Source organism: Electrophorus electricus, chromosome 4 (assembly GCF_041902795.1).
Source record: "Electrophorus electricus isolate QZ-2024a chromosome 4, ASM4190279v1, whole genome shotgun sequence".
Taxonomy (NCBI): domain Eukaryota; kingdom Metazoa; phylum Chordata; class Actinopteri; order Gymnotiformes; family Gymnotidae; genus Electrophorus; species Electrophorus electricus.
The window spans coordinates 5811249-5831851 of record NC_137500.1 but is presented as its reverse complement, the minus strand read 5'-3'; the positions used below and the strand labels follow the sequence as shown (position 1 = coordinate 5831851).

At 37.3% G+C, this 20603-nt stretch overlaps 4 protein-coding genes across 5 annotated transcripts; 2 read left to right on the top strand and 2 right to left on the bottom strand.

Annotated features, from left to right (window-relative positions):
- Positions 1-508: 508 nt before the first annotated feature.
- On the top strand, positions 509-2750 carry rps27l (ribosomal protein S27 like). Its single transcript, XM_027003171.3, has 4 exons — positions 509-636; positions 1271-1379; positions 1465-1575; positions 1673-2750. Exons 1-4 carry the CDS (start codon positions 631-633, stop codon positions 1699-1701), a joined length of 255 nt encoding a protein of 84 aa, XP_026858972.1. The 5' UTR covers positions 509-630; the 3' UTR covers positions 1702-2750.
- A 68-nt stretch (positions 2751-2818) lies between these two features.
- Positions 2819-6332, bottom strand: dnaja (DnaJ heat shock protein family (Hsp40) member A). The gene is made up of 8 exons (XM_035523803.2): positions 6175-6332; positions 5635-5783; positions 4985-5165; positions 4668-4772; positions 4204-4431; positions 3818-4048; positions 3622-3722; positions 2819-3523 (listed from the first exon to the last, which is right to left on the bottom strand). The coding sequence occupies exons 2-8, from the start codon at positions 5764-5766 to the stop codon at positions 3308-3310; spliced, it is 1194 nt and encodes a 397-aa protein (XP_035379696.1). The 5' UTR covers positions 5767-5783; positions 6175-6332; the 3' UTR covers positions 2819-3307.
- A 1022-nt stretch (positions 6333-7354) lies between these two features.
- On the top strand, positions 7355-13036 carry acsbg1 (acyl-CoA synthetase bubblegum family member 1). 2 transcript variants are annotated; one of them, XM_027003271.3, is made up of 14 exons: positions 7355-7574; positions 8386-8462; positions 8679-8947; positions 9121-9209; positions 9304-9424; positions 9507-9587; positions 9675-9824; positions 10266-10442; positions 10654-10832; positions 10943-11173; positions 11310-11527; positions 11677-11816; positions 11932-12178; positions 12260-13036. In XM_027003271.3, exons 1-14 carry the CDS (start codon positions 7498-7500, stop codon positions 12334-12336), a joined length of 2133 nt encoding a protein of 710 aa, XP_026859072.3. In that variant the 5' UTR covers positions 7355-7497; the 3' UTR covers positions 12337-13036. The 2 variants fall into 2 exon arrangements, with proteins under 2 accessions (XP_026859072.3, XP_026859071.3); XM_027003270.3 differs by having other exon boundaries at positions 7356-7574; positions 8676-8947.
- idh3a (isocitrate dehydrogenase (NAD(+)) 3 catalytic subunit alpha) lies at positions 12899-20020 on the bottom strand. The gene is made up of 11 exons (XM_027003272.3): positions 19904-20020; positions 17922-17981; positions 17272-17355; positions 16809-16923; positions 16546-16733; positions 15748-15881; positions 14575-14677; positions 14073-14137; positions 13899-13983; positions 13578-13730; positions 12899-13394 (listed from the first exon to the last, which is right to left on the bottom strand). Exons 1-11 carry the CDS (start codon positions 19928-19930, stop codon positions 13311-13313), a joined length of 1098 nt encoding a protein of 365 aa, XP_026859073.1. The 5' UTR covers positions 19931-20020; the 3' UTR covers positions 12899-13310.
- Between the last annotated feature and the right edge of the window lie 583 nt (positions 20021-20603).

Here is a 20603-nt window from a genome sequence, read left to right as displayed (position 1 = left end):
CAATGATCATGCCATATCACACCATGACACATATTCATCAAGCCAGAATCAGAGCATCGGCTATCAATGTGCAAATTTAACCTATATATCTACTCAGTTGGATTTATCAATAATCTGTGCGCTTAATTGTATATTTCTGTCCTGTACAAATCCACTGTGCATATTTTGAAAATAGAGGCCGGCTATAACACACCAGTTTATTGGACTGATGAAACCATTAGACACTGAAAAGAAAGGTATACATTCATTTGCACATTTAAGATTTCATATTTTCACTTATAGATCACTGTTAGCTCATCATCAGAGCAAATATCTTTATCTAGAAGTAAGTAGGTATATTTTACAGTTACATGTACATATTCCTCGACCTTTCCACTTATCAAAAACAATATATAGTATAGTACATGTTATCACACTGTTCTGAGTACCATTTTTAAGATACCACAGGACATTCATCCATATTCAGCAGCGATTCGGCATGCCTGGACATGTTTTCACATTGATTCATTTCTAAGACACTATGACGAGGAGTTATAAAATGCGCGTGGCAACCGTAGAGAAAGCTCAGTATTCCTCAGGTATCGAAGAGCTCGACCAGTCTACTGCGGGGGAAATCGTCTGCTCGTGAAAATGCCTGTAAGTACGCACGTTTTTCGTAAACATTCGGAGCTGACAGTCGTATCTACTAATCTTTCTCTCCTTTCCGATGTTAAACATCGACCGATGTAATTTATTAGAGTAGATCAGAGTTTTTGCTCCTTGTTCATGGCGTGTTTTAAAAGAGCTTTGCGGGGGCCTTGTTTACCTTTAGTTTGGTTAACTAGCTTTTAAACACATGTTATTTATGTTTTGAGGGATGTGTATTTTGTTAAGTTCGGGGAATAAACAACAACGACCAGTACGTTCAATAAAAACGCATACATGGGTAAATATCTATTGTATTTTTCAATTGTATATATTCATTATACGAAAATCGTCAGCTTTACTTTAAACGACTGTCGAACTAACAGTCGTAATTGTTAATCGTAATAAACTTCTGACATGTTTTGATTTCCTATTATTTACATGTTATATTGCCAACCATAAAGGGGTGTAATGTAGCTTTACATGCGTTCGCCTGAGCAAACTTTAGTTCATATTTTTACTGCGACGTTCTGACGTTCACATCTTTTTATTCATTTATCTGATTTTTAAGATTGCGCTAACGAATACTTAAAACTTTGAATGTCAGTGTCGTTTCACGTTAACCAGTTTGATTTGCGTGCAACAGCTGGCCAGAGATTTACTCCACCCTGCCTTTGATTTCGAGAGAAGACAGCACAAAAAAAAGAGACTCGTGCAGAGTCCGAACTCTTACTTCATGGATGTGAAATGCCCAGGTAAAACGCACTCTTTAAAAGCGCCACTTAATTAGTTATATGTAGTGCGAATGATGGTAATGAAAGATTTCTTTCCTGTCTGCAGGTTGTTATAAGATCACAACAGTGTTCAGTCATGCACAGACTGTGGTTTTATGTGTTGGGTGCTCAACGGTGCTCTGCCAGCCCACAGGAGGAAAGGCCAGGCTGACTGAAGGTGAGTAACATTGAAGCTAAGCGGATGTTCCTCTAAGTTTCAATAAAGCATTTTTGGTTTGACCAAAAATGATATTGCTTCTTTTCATTTTCAACAGGTTGTTCTTTCAGGAGAAAGCAACACTGATGGGACAATTTGAAACTGACCTTTTGAATGAAATGAAATGGTCAGGTTTTTTTTTTCATTGATTGCAATGAGTGAAGTAATGATTATAATGATTAAGTGGAAGATTTCCATAAAATCCCAGAAGTGTTGTTAAATTATGCACTCAATCAGAAAAAAAAATGTCCCAAGAACCCCCCCCCCCACTTATAGCATTATGGTCCTATACATTATGTTCACCATACAGCCAAGCTATTTTTGTTATCTAAGTGTGTTCTCCTGTAATGAAGTAACATTGTTCCTTTCCCCTTCTTTAAAAAAAAGCTATGAAATGGGGAGTTCTTTTTAAAAAAAAAAAAAAAAACTTTTGTGTTTGTTTTTAAATATTCAGTTAACCATAACTATTCAAATACTGAAATCACTATTTGGGTATTCATTCGTTTCAAAATATACAGGACAAAATATGAAATGCTGCCTTTTTTTGGTTTAATATTTGTGAGTTTTGTGTATCACACTTTTTCTTCCATGTGTTTAATAAAAACTAGCAAAAAAACTTCACCTTCAACTTCAAACTTCAAAAAGAATTTTCACCTGTTGCAATTTTCACCTCTATATGAAAGAAAAATCAGAACCAAACATATCCTATTCTGTTATGTCACATCTGTACAATGCTTACCAGAAATTAGCAGTCAAACCAAATGCATCTTTGTCTTGCATTATTTTGTTTGGGTTTGGCTTTCAAGTTATGAGAAACAAATTGCAAATTAGTAAGTAAAAACAAGAGAATATAAGTGGTTGGCAGGTATCAAAACTATGCTTTCCTCCTTTGATGTCATGTGAAATGTGTAGCATTTCTGAGCATCCTACTGCTAATGCAGCAGAACAGGACATACACTCATCAATTGTACTTCATCAGCTTAGCCACTTTATTGGGTGGGTTGTACATTGTCTTATCACTAAACTGGATGTGTATGGGTCATTTTTTTTATACAATCTGGAGTATACCAGCAAGTTGACAAAAAAAGCTGGTTAAAGTTGGAAGTAAACATCCAAATAAAAGTAATCCATTTTAACTGGTGCTTTCCACACCTTCATTCTTGCTATTTTAGGCATTTATGTCTTAAATGAACATAAAACAAAATTTAGTTCTTAGCTTGTACCATTTTATTTGAGAAACCACTTCAAGTTTCATTTTGTTTACCTTCACAGAAAGCATACAAGAATCATCTTCAGCATTTTTTTTTGTGTAAAAGAAAAAAAAAGGGAAAGATGACAAAAGTGAACATAAATGTGCACACAAAGTACACGCACAACCTATCATCAGCACAAAACCAACATCTTAAGGAAATAACTGGGATGGAATCTTCCCCAGAAGAATCTTCATCTATACTTAAAAAGTCCCACTTAAACTTTAAGGTTTCAGTATACAGGAAATTCCCATATTGTTATTCAGGGAGTGTTATTTCAAAGGTTATTCAATAGGATAGTGCCTTGATAACGAATACCTAACAAAAGGCCAGGTATGAGACCTGGATTTTAACTTTATCTTTTTAAACTGTCAATTTTATCAGTAATAGTAGAGAAAACAGAGGACACAAACACACTACGAAAGATATGACTGCACTTAGAGTTACTGAGTCTGGCACTGTACTCCATGGCCTCTGTGACCTTCATCCTCCTCATACACTTCTCCGCTATATTTCCTCCTCTGGGATTCAATGTCCACCTCACACAGGTCCACCTCTTCCATATCGTCAGTTACCATTACACCATCCCTTTCAGGAAGCAGCTGCTCCAGTTGGAGAAACATATTCTCAGGGAGCCAGTGATTATCTGGGAACTCAACCTGAGGAAAATACAACACACTGTGAGGTAAAGTACTCCTCATTTATTACAGGGACAAGCTGACGACATGCAACATTGATATTAAGGGTGAATACTCACATCAAATTTAACAATGAGCAGTCCTTTCTCGTATGGATCTCTATACAAAGGCATTCCCTCATTCCGAACACACTTCAAATCATTCTGTTTTACTACTTTACCTTATAAAACAGAAGGAGAGCATGTTAATTTTATTATACAACTACCAGTCATTCACTAGACATTGGTTTAAAATGAAAATTAATTTGTAATGTACCAGGAGGCGAGTTGATGACAAGTAGTCTGTTGTCTAGTGTGTGTATCGTCTTCCTGAACCCACAGAGTGCTTCAACCAGTTTTATCTGCATCTTCATAATCAAGTTGTCTTCCTGTCTCTTATATACAGCATGGTCCTTTTGGTCCAGGACAATGATAACATCACCAGGCTCCAGTCCGGGTTCCTGATCACCTTCTCCATGGAACGTGATTTTCTGGCCATCTTTCATACCTGTAACAAAGAATTGGAGAAATGCACAAGTGAACTACAACTCACTTCATATTACCAAATAGCTAGTGTTAACTGATAAAAAAAAAAAAAAAAAAAAGTGACTGTAAAAAGATTACAATACACATTGGCTTGTTTATAAATTACAGAATACATACCTTTGTCAATGTGGACCTCAAGAATCTTCTTTTTGCGTTCCACTTTGTGCCCATTGCAGTTTTTGCAGCGATCCTTAGCACTAAACCTCTCCCCCTGTCCCTGGCATTCTGAGCACATGCTTTGGATCTGCTGAATCATTCCTGGTCCGATCTGTTGCACCTGGATTTGAACTCCTCTGCCTTTGCAGTTGGAACATTTTTCAAGAGTCCCTTTCTTTCCTCCATAGCCTGTGAAAAGAATTGCCTCAAAATTAAGATTTTCTTACAACTATAGTTCCCATCATTACATTTTAGTGCACAAATAGTCAAAAAGTTGCCCAATAGATTTTGTACTGCCTTCAGAAAAACTCAAAAAAGTAGCACATTGCCATAATGATGCAGCTGCCCAGTAACCACTGGACAATATATATATTGAACCTAAGGTAGTTGAATGCATTTAAATTCATGCAGATGTCTGTACTTACCATCACATTTCTCACAAATTACATTCTTCTGTAGACCAAGTTTCCGTGTTGAACCATTGTACATTTCTTCAAGTGTGACACTTAGTTGGTGGACTACATTCTTCCCTAATTCAAATGAATTGATTGTAATTATCCAATATTGACATTATTTGAACAAACAATACTGTTCAGCAATTTTACTTGGGTAAATTATGTAATTGAAGTCAAAGACAATATAATAATGAAAAATATTTTAACCTGTTTTATCACATTTCTTATAAGCTTATGCCTTGCATAACTCTTCTTATGAACATGATGGAAGTAAAATTGTTGGATACCTCTTCTTTCCCTCTGTGTTCTGCCTCCACCACCAAAAAACATGTTGAAAATGTCCATGGGAGAAGAGAAATCTCCTCCACCCAGGCCCCCTTCTTTGATGGCTTGTTCACCTCCTTGGTCATACAAGTCTCGCTTTTTAGGATCCGACAGGACTTCATAAGCTTGTGATATAAGCTTGAACTGCGGAAATAGTACAACAATTATCTAGCTAACTTAACCTAGCTACCAATAAAATATGATTAGTAGGTTACATAAGCTACCTAGTGGAGCGATACAACTTTCGGCTAACCTTCATTCACCAATACATAGCAGCCCCTATCTTAGTATTTTCAGTAGTTACTGTAAAATCAATTTACATGCACCCTAAACTAGCTAACTTTATTTAAATCGAGTACAAATTCTGCATTACAGACTAACATTTTCCAATAGCACTTAGAGTAGCCCATGCTTTATCGTAATAAGGCAAGTCCTCTACTGCTTGCTCGGTTGCGAGCTGTTCACTTTAACCTAGCTAACCTCTCCTACCTACAAGCAGCGGACTAGCTAAAGCTAAAGCTCAAGGCAATTCTAGAAAGTTCCGCACGTTTCTGTTGCAGCTTCCAGGCGGCATATGCTGCTAAAAACCGACACATTCGACATGGCAACTTACCTTTTCGCCTTCGTTCGGATTTTTATCAGGGTGATATTTCAGTGCTAGTTTTCGATATGCTTTCTTGATTTCATCGTGAGAAGCTTTGGGGTTCACTCCAAGAATGTCGTAGTAGCCGGTCTCACGAACCATCTTTGAATATGGCTAGGCTACAAAACAGGACCGTAGTTGGGCTGGTTAGACAGACAGCTAGTTAGGGATAACCAAATGCTTACCATCTGCCTATCTTGTCAGATACGAAAAAATGCACACTATAAAGACAATTGGCTAGTTAGATAACTATTTAGGCAACAAATGCAATATAGATGACATGACTGGTAATCAAATAAAACCATTTACTTTAGTCAGTTTAGTCCAGCAGTTAACTAGCTAAACATGCATGGCAACGAGTGATCGCTCAGAGCTTTCTATAAAGTTAACCTACCCTAGCTAGCTGACAGCTTCTTTCCTATACAATAAAAGTAACTATCTAATTAATCGTAACGTTACTTTTACGTTCCACGTGTACTGTCATTATAACAGATTAATTATGTTACTTACAATTAATCTTCAGCAAGAAATGCTTCGCTAGCGATCCTAGGTCCCCTCTTACCACAGTTGTCAGACTGTACGTCGCTGGCCGCTACCACTGAGAATATAACGTTACTAGGGCTACGGCGGGTTTTATTTATAAGCTCACGCGGTGCAGAACGTTCTGGATCTTTAAGCAGAAGCCACGATAGAACGTTCTACGGACCGCCTCCCGCAATCTAGAAGCTCCTATCTGAGGGAGGTGACGTGCTGTGTCACCAGAGGGTCAGTAAAGATACTAGCCTAAAGTGGACATAAGTCCTAGACTGGCTGACTTAGTTTAGCTAACTTGGGTCATGCGTGAGTTATTTTTAAAACCATTTTTTGGCTGTAGGGTTAGATTTAGAAGTTAATGGACTGACAAATATTAAATGGCCATTTTCAGTGTAGATTTATAAAGGCATGTACTGTTTAGGAAAATATCTGCAAACATAGTTAAAACATGATCTGCGTATCCTTTAGGAAATCCTGGCCTGCCTTGCCTCCCTGGTAGTCACATAGTCAGCGACACCCCTGAAACAATTAGAGCCTAATGGTTGAGTGGAGGAGCAGTCCAATGGGCAAACATAGGTTTTTGTATTTATATTCCCTGCTTTTGTATGTATCGCCACTCATTTCACTGTAAAAAAAAATCTGATACAATGCATTACATGTTCTTAGTGTAGATATACAAATTATCTAGCCAGCACCTACATTGCAGCTTTATGAAAGAAACCACTGAAAACATGGCATAATTATGCACTGCATAAGACATAATTTTATCAATGAACTAATGTAGACTGGGTACATCTGAAAGCTACATCTAAATATTAGACAGTTCTAGAGTAGGTCTAGCTAAAAGTGACTACTGTTTAAAGTTACCGTTTTCAAGTCTAGTACAAGTGAGCTTTTTCAAGCTTCCAAAAAGATTTGAAAAAAAAAAAATCAGTGCACAGCTGAGACTAAGAAGTTTGTAGCATACAAAAATGGCCCCAAGCTCATTAATATGCATAAAGTGATCTCACACCCCCCAAAACAACAAGCTACAAAACAAACTTCAAAACTAAAGTGTTCACAAAAATAATCAATTACTGAAGTAGCTTCTAAAGTAATTTAAAACTTTTGCTTATGTTTTGGGTTAAAAAATTACAGTCAGTTACCTGAAGTCTTTCATAGCTGGAGACTGGAGAATTGTGTTTCTGTTCACTGGTGCCTCATGTCCTTTCTCTGAGGGGAGTGAGTGGGGTTGCCTTTCTGTCATTATACCAAGAACTGGAAGGTGTCTGTGCAGGACAAACGATCACAGCAGCCAGCATGAGCAGTAATGGAATATTCCAACATACAGCTTGCAACAAAAGTCATCATAGTTATGAAGAGAAACTTCAAAGCAGGTATGAAGATATATCAGGGGGTTATTTAACCTATACTAGCAATGCACTGTCAAAGGTTTAGAATACTGTAGTGGCATTGATTAATACGCTGTAATAATTACATAAGTTTATTAAGTGCTTTTAAAAAACAACCTATTCTAAAATAACTTGTATTTATGCAAAAAAGCTGGGAAAGTTTCATTTATATATATTTTTTTATTTCAAATTCCTAATTATATCAGTACTTACATAATTCTAACTGTGGGAAAGTAGGCAAGTAAATGGCTATTACTGAACTGTGCCAATTAAATTGGTCCAGAGATTAGTAGAATTGGTGAGAAAATAACATTTTGTTTAAAAAGAGCTTGTCAGTATTATTCAGCCAGAAAAACATTGGATGTTTTAGTGTGTTTTGGGGCTTTTCAGAAAAAGAAATGCCAAGTTTGCTGGTACTGCATACAAAGAGTAAAGAGCATCTCAAATAGGTTTACTAGAATGCAGCCTGTTTCAAAGTCATGGGGTGTTTTTAAAACAAAAAACAAAAAACAAAAACAAAAAAACCTAATAGCTGTTTTAGACAACATCAAATTTTAGGGAAAATGTTTCCACAACCGATGGGAAGGAATAGTGCTCATGCATTCTGGGCACTCCCCATTATTACAAAGCCGCAGGGGCTTTGGCACTTGATAACTAAAACCCGACATTGTGTGAGTTTACAATGCTGCACTGAAGCCATGTGATTTCCTGCTGCAGCAGTGGCTCTCTGCTATGCATAACTGCGATCTGGAGCTCGCCTCCTCTCACAGGCTACTGTGCCCACTCTCTTTTACAGCTCGGAGCATTTGTCTCCAGGGCTCATGACAGACCTGAGAGAAGAAGGAAAAGAACAGGTTATGGATAATGAAACACGTGAGTAAGCCAGCTTCGGTTGGCACACCATTGCAGCCATTGCTGTCTGTATTAAGCAACTTTTTAATAAACAAAAGGCTTGTGGTTTGGTTATACTCCAAGTTGGATTAGCGTTTTTATGGAATGCTGTTCATCAGGTCTGAGGAATTCTTCTTTTCACATTATTAAAAGACCATAAAGCCTTTGATAGTCATTGTCTTCTATTCTGTATAGCAGAGAAAAAGTGTGTTGAAGAGGTTCTGGAAGGGGTGTCTTTGGCACCAGCTCATTGCCTTTGGACCACAGAGGCGAATGGATCAGTGCGACTCAGAATTGATGAACTTTGCCCTCAGGAACCCATCACAGTGCATCAGATGTTCATGACCTCAGTTCAGAAATACGGAAATTTGTTTGCCCTGGCAACTAAAAGAAATGATAAATGGGAAAAGATCACATTCTCCGAATACTACCATTTATGCAGGATGGCTGCCAAGAGCTTTCTAAAGGTGATCTTAATGATGAACAAAATCTGTTTTAATTACATAATAATTCTTTTCAAAAACCCATTCCAGCATCATTCTGACCAAATTAAAGGCACCATATGAACAGTTCTGAGTGGTTCTAAGATCTTGAGTCTAGCTGATAATACCAAATGATGTTGATTTCCACATATCTCTAGTTGGGCCTAGAGCGTTTCCACAGTGTGGCCATTTTAGGATTTAATTCAGAAGAGTGGTTCCTTTCTGCTGTAGGAGCTGTTTTTGCAGGGTAAGATACTTCTAAAGCATACAGTGGAAATAAAATTAATTTGAACTGCTATCTTCATGTCTATATTATTATTTAAGACTTGTGATTCCATTAGGGGTTTAATGACAGGGATCTATGCCACAAACTCACCAGAAGCCTGCCTTTATGTGGCTAGTGACTCAAGAGCAAATGTCATTGTAGTTGAGAACCAAAAGCAGCTGGATAAAATTTTGCAGGTAATGCATATATTTTTGTTTGTCTTCTTCTCTTTGCCAGTGTATAAATGCCTTATCTAATGTTGACTCCTTCTTTTAACAGATAAAAGATAACCTAACACATTTAAAAGCGATTGTGCAGTATTCCGGGCCACTGCAGAAAAAAATGCCCAATCTCTATTCAGTCAGTAAGATAATATGATCTGCACATACACACATACAGACTGTGCAGTGAGCACCCCAGAGTAACTGTTGCTGTGTTTTTGGATAGTGGGAGGAATTCATGGGTTTTGGAGTGGACATTTCTGACAAATCACTTGACGACATTATTGACAGTCAGAAAGCCAACCAATGCTGTGTACTCATCTATACCTCGGGAACCACAGGCATGCCAAAAGGAGTTATGCTCAGCCATGACAATGTAGGTATACTGTGATGAAAATGAAAAAAAAAAAAGAATAATACAGAAAAATATTTTACAAACCAGCTTTATTACAGTAATTCACAGTATTAAGCATAACTATTCTAGTGACCTAATGTGCGAATAAGATGAAAAGATACTAAGATGCTACTTTCATTTTAAATGAAATCTGTCTTTCTTTAACATTACATTAAGAAAACTGTTATAAAAACAACATTTTAAATGATTTTAAATTAAGTCGGAGATTCATCATGTACCATTTGGTTAAGGAATAAACCTGTCTAGTACTTCTGTCTTGAAAACCATCTCCAATGTCTATATCTCCCTATAAAGCTATAGGAGCCTAATTACTATTAAAATAAAACTCTTTTGAGCATTAGATGTTTAACATTATATGTTAGGATTAATATTATATCTGCAAATCCTTTTATTTTTTGGTAGATTACATGGACAGCTCGCCATGCTAGTCAGGCTGGTGACATGCAGCCTGCTGAGGTGAAACAGGAAACAATAGTGAGCTACCTGCCATTGAGCCACATTGCTGGTCAGATCTATGATCTGTGGACAGGGATCCAGTGGGGGGAGCTAGTCTACTTTGCTCAGCCTGATGCTTTGAAGGTACAGGAGAGGGAATGATCTTACCATTTTTTTGTAAGGTACTGTCAAGATGCCCTGATATGTTGTCAGCATATCAGAGCGTAATAAGTATGCCCTGATATGCTTATGTGCTTATGCACTAATTTTAAAAAGTGTCGTACCATTAAAAGTAGCATTAAATAGTACTTGCAGAGTTCACTGGTAATATCTATATGTTGACATTCCGGTTCAGGGGAGCTTAATAACCACTCTTAGAGAGGCCAGCCCTTCATCACATATGGGAGTTCCCCGTGTTTGGGAAAAAATAATGGAGAAAATAAAAGAGGAGATTTCTCACAGTGCATACATGAAAAAGAAACTTGTGACCTGGGCCATGTCAGTTATCTTGGACGCAAATCAAAGGTCCACAAAGTAAGATGATTACATCACTTCAACAATTCCTCATATACACTTAAGTTATTCCTCTTTTATGATCAGCTACATTGAAGTTATTGCTCTCTGAATTTATGTTTTTGGAACAGGGATGAGGAGAAATCATTTGTCTTCACTCTAGCAGATTCCCTTGTCATGGAGAAACTTCGTGCTGAACTAGGCTTCTCTCGTTGTCAAAAGTTCTCTGGTGCAGCTCCCATTGGAAGCGATACTATGCAATTCTTCCTTGGCCTCAACATCTGGATATATGAGGTCTATGGGATGAGCGAGAGTGCTGGACCTCACTTTATGTCTGGCCCCAAGGCCTGCAAACTCCTAAGGTACATTTCACTCAGCATGAATTTATTGCATCTTCCTGCCAGCGTAGATAAAAGATTGTTTAGGCTTGGAAGTTCTTTATACAGTATTTAATAAAATATGTTCTCATTTTGTTCACTGTTTACTTTCAACTTCTAGTTGTGGTAAAGTAGTTCCTGGCTGCAGATGTAAACTAGCCAATATAGATGCAGATGGCATTGGGGAGGTGTGCTTTTGGGGGCGTAACATTTTCATGGGGTATCTCAACATGGAGGATAAGACAATGGAAGCCTTGGGTGAGGATGGCTGGCTACGTTCTGGAGACTTGGCCAAGATGGATGAGGAAGGATTCCTTTACATCACTGGAAGGATAAAAGGTTAAATAAGTTGCATACAAGATTAAAAAGATTTAAAAAAGCATATTGTTTTTGTATTTTTACTCATAATTCAGATAACACCATCTTAAATCATTGTTACACATTTTTCATGTAAAGCATTGTTAGTGTTCTTCCCTCTCTCTATTTAGAGTTAATAATTACTGCTGGTGGAGAGAATATTCCTCCACTCCCCATAGAGCAAGCTGTGAAAAGGGAGATACCCATCATCAGCAATGCTATGCTGATAGGGGACAAGAGAAAGTTTCTATCCATACTTCTCACACTCAAGGTAATCTTAGAACAGGAAAATCTGCTACATCTAAACAGCAGTGCATTCCACATCAGAAAGATACTGGACAAAGTTAAGATGGGATAAAACTAGTGATTTTACTTCCTTTGTTCAGTGTGTCACCAATCCTGAAACCATGGAGCCTACTGATAACCTTAGCTTGGAGGCTGTGGAATACTGTCAGCAGCTTGGAAGCCAAGCAAGAAATGTTTCAGATATAATAGGTGGGAGAGACAAGGTGGTGAACCACGCCATTCAAGAGGGAATTGATCGGGTCAATGCAAAGGCCACTTCCAATGCCCAACGAATTCAGAAATGGACCATCTTAAGGAAAGAGTTTTCAGGCTCCGGAGGAGAGTTAGGTAAGTGTGGTCTTGGCATTGGATAGATTTTTTTTGTCCGTTTAATGTAAAATAAGCAAATCTTATTTTGTAACCTTTTAGGCCCAACAATGAAACTGCGACGACCCATTGTCCTAAAGATGTACCAGAGTGAGATCGAGACCTTCTACCGAGAATGAAGGAAAAAAGGAGCTTAGTACAATCTAGAGGGAACTGTTGATTCTAACAGACCAAACATCTTTTTTGTCATAAACATCTTGAAATAGGACTTAAACTTTAAACTAATGTTAGTAACGCTAAGTGCCTTCAGTTTGTAGTCTCCTATTTTAGGATTACAAAAATGCTTGTTGGATGTACTTGCAGTATATAAAATATAAGCCTTTACTTCTCAGCCTATAACAAGTAATCAAGTAAAGAGTTTGTGTAAGGGTCAGTTATAGGTAAGTAATATTTATAGCTGTGGTCACATCTGATGCATATGATCTGCTAACATCAATGGAAACAATGGAAAGTATAACTATTCCTGTGTCTGTGTGAGATTTAGCAACATGTATTTCCAACATAGTCCTGTTTCAGTTAGAATTACTCTGCTTTGAAACACAGAAATGGCTTTTTGAATCCTACTGAATCATTCTAAGATTTATGGCTGATTCATTAGCTACTTCATGGATATATATATTTAAATGGTAATCATTAAGTACAATTAGCAAACTACCTTTAGACAGCAAAGACCAGCAAGTATTTACATTCAAAATATCTATAACTTTAATGAATTTGATCTTTTATATATTGAATGAGAATATGCTTGCTATTAACCGAATTACAAATTGGTATAGGTATTTTAAAATACAGACAAGAAATACAAGCAATAAATAAAAGCTATTTTACCAGTGCAATTAGAGAGAGAGTACATCACAAATGAATACCATAGGACATGAAGATATATCGTATGTTATTCAAGTAGTGAAAAAAATAAAATAAAATAAAAACAACATTCCAGAATAAACCGTCAGCCATTTTTGTTTTCATGTATACATATACAGTAATAGTAGATTTGTGCGTAGATATTAGAATGATATGAAGTTGACTTTTTTTGGTATGCATCCTTTGAGTCAGGAACACCATAGACAGTCAGTCAATCGCTGACATAATTTCAGTCCATGTCTTGTACTCTCCGGCAGATCTCTGTTGTGAACTCAGAACATTTGGAGTTTCCACCAAGGTCTTTGGTCAAAACCTAAAACAATTAAGTAACAATACTGGCATGAGGTAGACAAAAAAAAAATTACATTAATTTATACACTTTACATGCTATTAAAAGATGGCCTAAAAAATCCTAAGCCTTTTCTTCCAACATAACTTGAGAATTATGTTTTCTGTTCAGGAAACTTAGTCTCTTTCAGAAGATTATACACCACACCTTCTTGTCCCGGATGGTGTCATAGCAGGCAGTCTCAATTTTCTTGGCATCCGCGTGCAATCCCATGTGTCGTAGCATCATCACAGCACTAAGCAGAAGGGCTGTGGGGTTGGCCAGGTCTTTGCCAGCAATGTCAGGTGCAGTTCCATGCACCTGTTTTTTTTTTTTTTTTTTAAACACACAAATTCACACAAGTTCCCCATAAACAATACGATTGTGCACAGGGGCCAAATAAAACTTGTACAGGAATGTGAGCGGACATGTACTTTATTGGGCATGTCAATTCTTATTCCATTTAGAGCAAAAGAATACTTCAGATACCGATTCAAATATGGCAACACCATTGGCACCAATGTTGCCACTAGGAGTCACTCCTAGACCTCCAATTAGTCCCGCACAAAGATCACTGAAATGAAGAGACCATGCACCATAAAATGTTGGTAGTCAATTCATTAGGAAAGAACACTTTAGGCTGACTCAGAGGGTTGAACTCACCTCAGAATATCACCATAAAGGTTGGGCATGACGAGCACGTCAAACTGAGTGGGATCCTGCACCATCTGAAGGTGTGGAAAGACAACAGGTCATTAGCCTCTAAGGCTGAAACTACACAGAGCTAACATCGCTCCACTTATATAATCTTGCTGACAAGAACTAGCAAAAGCAGACGTGGGACAGCAACTCCAAAAATTCTCCAGTTGGATAATGAAATAATGAAAAATAAAATGTAACTTAAAAAGGTTCTCTTTCTTTTTCTTGATGCAAGTGAATGTTTAAAATACATTACCACTATGACAGCCAAACATCATCATCATCATATAATAATAATAATAATAAATGTATTATTATTTATACACATTTTGCATGATGCTGACTGGTAGTCCTACAGTTCCATTACTTGTTACCTATGCTCCTGTATACAATAGTCAATACAAAATTTGGACTTTGGCCTTGGCTGAAAAGTAGAAAATGTGTGTAAAGATTCAAGAATACATACATTGAGACAAACTGTATCTAGGTACATCTCTGTGAACTTCACATCCTTGTAGTTCTCAGCCACCTCTCTGCACTTTCTTAGGAAGAGGCCATCAGACATGCGCCTATGGCACAGACAAGAAGTGAGCAAGCACCCACAATATGAGTGTTGTAAAGTCTAAATAATTACAGTGTAGTCATTTTAAAAGAGGTAGCTGTTTAAAAAAAAATGGTTAGCTGATTCAAAATAACAGAATAATGATGGAGCTTCCATGCAGTGCTTAACATCAATTACAAGGCACCATCAATTGCCAAAGCTTCTCCTAATGTTAGGAGATAAAAATAATTTCTAATGTGAGGAGAATTTTTAATTTTTTTTTTACAACTACAGTAGTAATAGATTTTTCCACTGAACAAGTTTTAATATAGTTCCATGGAAATGTTTTCCTCAATTTACAAAACCAATTAAGGCAATACATTGGTAATAAAAGCTCATCATTTAAAGTAAAAGGAAACCACAGTGGTAGAACATGAGAGAATCCCATGCTTTTTTAAGATAATAACATGTCACCGTGTAATTAACAGACTAGAATATATGAGGTTTGAGTTCCTAAAGTGGCAAGAGATTAGGACAGACACAAACTCTAAAATATGAAGTGTCAAACTACTAATACAATTATTTTTTAGATTTAACATCTCCAGTCTTACAAATTTGAACAAGAACACACTAAGGGCTATAAGGAAATGGATCATGTGAACTTGAACCTAGCAAAAAAACTACTAGGTGATGAACAACCTGAGGTGAAACTAACATGGTTCCAGGTTGATGTACATTACATATTACATATTCCATTATTTTTGTTTATGTTTATTTGAAGATATAGAATCAAATGTGTTCATGATTTTGGTTTGACTGTTTTGTATTGTGGTGCACATTAAATTAATTAATTAAGGTGAATTAAAGTAATTGCATGGTGTCTATGATAGCCTGATATTCTAAAACAAAACAAAAAAAAAGCAGCACAATTTGGACACACAACTTATGTTGGCTAATTTAACACACTTAGACAAGTGAAAAATTTTATATAAAAAAAAAAAAGTGAAAATGTAATAAAGTATAATGTGTTAACCATTATAAAGAAAGGTGTGAAATGAATGAATGCCTATTCACACAAATGGTACAAATATCACCCACATGATGTTGGCCTTGTGAACAGCTGTAACACTGCTTCTTTGGTTATTCCTGGCATACTCAAAGGCATACTCTGCAATGCGGCGGCTTGCCTGCTCTGTGATGAGCTTAATACTCTGCACAACCCCATCCACAATCTAGTACAGAGGAAAAAGGAGCACAAATGTACTGCCACAGAGCAACAAAATACACACACCACAAACAGCTCTTGCGGTAGATGTTCTAGGAGTTCATACAGTCCCTCACCAAAACTATGACACATACTGTGTTGAGAGATGCAGGATTAAGGCTCAGGGGTTAGCACAGCATGTTTTATAGGGGCATGACAGTGTGCAAGTCTAGAAACAAATGCACACACACTGCTAGACTACAGCAGACAGTGTAGAGGCAGAGGGATAAAGAGTTCAGTTGTCATGCATGACTGACATATAGTGGAGCATCTGATTTAAAGCAGGTGGATTGTGCCTACCTAGAGAAAAACTTGCACTGAAAAACAAATTGTGTATACTCGCTGAAATTCAGTGGTAAAATAGTCAGGAAAACATAGTCAGGAAGAATGGAGCAGCTGATAAAATGGAAAAACAGAAAGAAGAGTACAACTTCTATGATAAAAGAGGGGCAGACACACGCATGTAGAAAGATGTGGCTTCATAGTAAAAACAAGCTGTTTTTAGATGTAGAAAGTTAAGAATATTTGAAAGTCATAGCATGTTTACGTAACAGCACATTCAAAGGGGATAAAACCCACATTTTAAAGGATGACAGACAAAGTTGAAGGCACAAATATTTACAGTTACATACCACATGTTCAATTCCACTGTACTCTCCCTCTGTGTTTTCTCTAATGGTAACCAGGTCGACATCTGTGTAAGGGGTCTTATAGCCCTCAATAGACACACATGGGCGCACGTTGGCATACAGGTCAAAGGTCTTCCTGAGAAGTAGGTTCATGGAGGGATGGCCAGCAGCAATAGGTGTCTTCAGAGGACCTAAGCATTAGCAATCATGATGTGAACAACAACAGAAAATGCAAGATAAATATATGACAAAGGAAGTGGACATACCCTTTAGCCCTATTTTGCTTCTGTCCATTGACTCTTTGGCTTCAGGAGGAATCATCCATTTGCCTCCTGGTCCTTTTATGGCTGTAACGTTTCTTTCCTCCCACTGAATAGGAACCTGCAGGTGGCGAAAGGATCCACTTGCTGCTAAATGAAGTCTCACTTAGTGCAGGCCTCACAGAGGGAGTAATTTTTTATTTTCATTTTCAACATTTGACAGATGCTCATATCCAACTTGTACACATTTCTCAGTAGGACAGCATGTGTGCCCCCAGGGAATCAGACCCAAGCCTTTAGTGTTGTAAGTACCCAACTCTCAAGACCAACATACTTGAGCTTTTTAAAATTAGGTAGTCACAATTAGGTGAATGTACCAAGAACAAAGCAGCATGCAGAAGGTGTGGTTTAATTAGATTGAAATCTTGCTCAATACAAGATTTAAAAGAATCTCCAGTGTTATTCCTACTTTAGCTGCTTCAAAAATCTTCATTACAGCAGTGGAGATCTCTGGGCCAATTCCATCTCCTGGAATTAATGTTACAGTGTGCACCTGGAAAGCAAAAAAATTACCAAGGATTAGCTGGCCTAAGACTTTAGATTCCGATCACCTGAGCATCACAGCCTATCAATATTCAACAAAGATTAGAACCATCCAAAATACTTTCATAAATATAAATAAAAATCATAAAAAACTAAACTAATAATCCTAAAACTTGTATACAGCTTGTACATTTTGACACAGAACAGATCATTATAACAAATGAAATGATATAGTATGTCAAGTAAGCCCTGTAAAAGTGCAAAATCTTACAAAACAGTTAACTACTGTTTGTTTCCTAGATACTCAGGGTTGTTTTGCAATGGTCCACAGTATGTATAGTGAATACATGATGTGTGCAAGATGTTCACATGAACAGTGTGTGTGTGTGTGTGTGTGTGTGTGTGTGTGTATAAAGGTTTACCCTTTTACATTTTAACATGTTCAATTTGACGATAAAACCGATTTGATTTCATAACCTTTATTAAACATTTCAAACGTATTTTCTCCCAGTCCTAAGTGAATTTTGCATTGCTGTTTAACATTAAGGAAAATAATCCAAAATTCCATGTACTTACTCCTCTGGAAAATGTTCTGGGCTGTGTTTGACTTTTCACAGCACCTAGGACACGAGACAACTGAAGGAAAAAACAAACAAAAATTTTTTTTTAAAAAGTAAAATCTGCACTGAAACAAAACTGACTCCGTACACCACATAGACTGTCAAAATTTGACAGGTGAGGCTAGTTCACACCTAGGCAAGCCAATGAGCATGTCTGATGCTGTGAGTGCAGACTTGTCTGTATTGTCACAGTCCATCTGCATTTTTAATAAAGGAAAAGAAACACCACATTAACAGATGGGATCTGGTTCTGCTAGTAAACACTATAAAGCATAGCATTTGCTTTTCATTATCGACTGACTATTATTTCTGGTGACATAACGACAACAGAGAGCAAAAGGATTATGGGAAAAGGGCTATCTGGCTTAGACTTTTCCATAAAAGAAAGATTTGAGTGTCACCAAAATTTTAGAACTGGAACTCTGCTTATGATCAAAACCCTGCCATTGGGCTTAAGACATACCGTGAGCTGCAAGAAGTACATATACTTTAGGTCTAGGCAGTGATAAACATCACAAGCCTCATAAAAGCCCCAAAACTTCTAAGGGAAAGAGATAACTGACCCACTTTGGTATGGTTAAATCCCATATGTGCAAAGGGTAAAGACCAAGCGACTTACAATTCTAACTGAATACAACTTTGCGCAGTTGAGGGTTAAGGGCCATGTTCAAGGATGCAACAGTAGCAACCTGGCAGTGGTGGGGCTTGAACCAACAACCTTCTGATTACTAGTCACTACTATTAATAATTACTACTATTACCTTATCCATACAGCTACCACTTGTATGCTGCTGTAACAAAATTTCTCTCAAGGATACATGGATGGATGGATGGATGGATGGATTGATCTAAATACCTATCTATTCCACATCTGAGAAAGTGATCCAAAAATATAACATCGGTCTGGATTATTACAGAAGCATAAACTCTACCACTGATAAAAAAAATCTTACTATTTTGAGCCTAACCCAAATAGATTAGTAGATCTGTGAATGACATTTTCTGGTATAGTGAACAACCAACAAGAATTAACTGTAAAAACATAAAAGCCAGATGCTATTTACACAATATGACTACAGAATTTAAGTAATAACAGCTGTTTAAAACAATCAATTCAATGTTTGTAATAAAAGCAACATCGATGGGCTTTTAGTTCTGAGGAATACCATCTTGTACAACAGAGTTATTGTGTGATGGTCTCTATCAGTCTAAGGAATAGGCCTTGTGTCCAAACAAAATTGATCATTATTATCAATCAATTCTCACCTCATAGCTTAAGTGGGTAGATAGAGGACTAGATCAATATGTGATCTTATCTACTCTTCTAAAGCTGAAAGTTATTTCCAAGCATAACTCTGAGTTCCTATTCATTTAAGTTCAAAGTGAACACAAAATGTTACCAAAATAAAAGGCATTTTGACCATCAAAGGCCAATATATGGCAAAGGGTGGACATCACGATACGTAGCGAGCTATGGGGTTCACCATCAAGATGCTCATATCTACTCACTCTAGCCAGATAGATTAAATTTACCGTTAGAAGGAACATTACTACCAGTTAGCATTTTATCTAGGTAGGTCGCTTGCTAACCTACTTAATCCACATGAATCAGGTGGGGATCACTGGCACGCTAGCTAGCTAGATGTGCAACTGTGATCAAGAACTGCGAAAACTGCAATACTTAGCCAAGACAGCCAGATTATAAGGCTGAAATCACTATCTAACCCACGTTAGTAGTTTCACAATACACTGGACACATCCAAGCAACAACGTTACTACTGCGAGTTACCACTGAGAGCATGAGAGGGCCTCTCCGCACCAAAGTTTGAACTCTAGCCTGACAGACCCAACATCTGTACCACTCGACATAACTCGAATACCAGCATGATTATTCATACTAATTAAAAACTTGCAACCACTGGCTACTCCATTCCTTACCGTTGATCTTAAAGCGTTTCCAGCCATCCTTGCCGACCTCCTTCAGCCGTTTAAGATCAGATCAATGTCGCGGATGATGAGCCCGTGCAGTATTTGCTCAGCATTAACTGGCCGAAACACGTCGCGGATTACTGACGTCAATGATGCGACACGTAAAAAAAAAAAATCCTTGGAGGAATGGAACCATAGACCTCCTAGAGGGAGACGGGACCAGGCGCTCAGATGACTGAATGAAGTCAATGAATGCAATGCCCTAGTACATGTTTTATCGACATAGACAGATGATTAACGGTCTTGCCACTAATCTTTAACATGTTCTTCATAATTTGCCCATTCTGTATAATTATATTTCTAGTATTCTGTATTAATTAGCTAGACAGCCATTGGGTTATGGTTATTATTGATCTAAATTATTGTAATTATATGTTGGTGAATTTATAGATTTTAATAATAGGGACAAAAATAAGAAATTGGTTTCCAATTTAGGTAGCATGATTGATGGTTGGAAGGCAATATACACAAAAGACACAGTCATTGTTGGAGGTGACCAACATGGATCCAGACGAGCGGCAGGACCCCCTTTAACCCGCTGAGGTCTGATTTTTGGCATTTGGCAGTTTTTTGGGCAACCTCAGAAAAAAAAGAAAAGTAAGAAGTTGTGAGAAAATGAGTACTAGTCACATGATATAAGTATAGAAGA

Coding starts and splice junctions, on each gene's coding strand:
- idh3a (XM_027003272.3), bottom strand. CDS start 19,930: ATGGCTGGAAACGCTTTAAGATCAACG. Junction 17,982..19,903: donor GAAACGCTTTAAGATCAACG/GTAAGGAATGGA, acceptor TTTTTCCTTCAG/TTGTCTCGTGTCCTAGGTGC. Junction 13,395..13,577: donor ACACCATCCGGGACAAGAAG/GTGTGGTGTATA, acceptor TAATTGTTTTAG/GTTTTGACCAAAGACCTTGG.
- acsbg1 (XM_027003270.3), top strand. CDS start 7,498: ATGAGCAGTAATGGAATATTCCAACATACAGCTTGCAACAAAAGTCAT. Junction 9,210..9,303: donor GTAGGAGCTGTTTTTGCAGG/GTAAGATACTTC, acceptor TGATTCCATTAG/GGGTTTAATGACAGGGATCT. Junction 12,179..12,259: donor AGGCTCCGGAGGAGAGTTAG/GTAAGTGTGGTC, acceptor GTAACCTTTTAG/GCCCAACAATGAAACTGCGA.
- dnaja (XM_035523803.2), bottom strand. CDS start 5,766: ATGGTTCGTGAGACCGGCTACTACGACATTCTTGGAGTGAACCCCAAA. Junction 5,166..5,634: donor ATCCGAACGAAGGCGAAAAG/GTAAGTTGCCAT, acceptor CTATTTCCGCAG/TTCAAGCTTATATCACAAGC. Junction 3,524..3,621: donor TGCTCATTGTTAAATTTGAT/GTGAGTATTCAC, acceptor TATTTTCCTCAG/GTTGAGTTCCCAGATAATCA.
- rps27l (XM_027003171.3), top strand. Junction 1,380..1,464: donor CATGGATGTGAAATGCCCAG/GTAAAACGCACT, acceptor TCCTGTCTGCAG/GTTGTTATAAGATCACAACA. Junction 1,576..1,672: donor AAAGGCCAGGCTGACTGAAG/GTGAGTAACATT, acceptor CATTTTCAACAG/GTTGTTCTTTCAGGAGAAAG.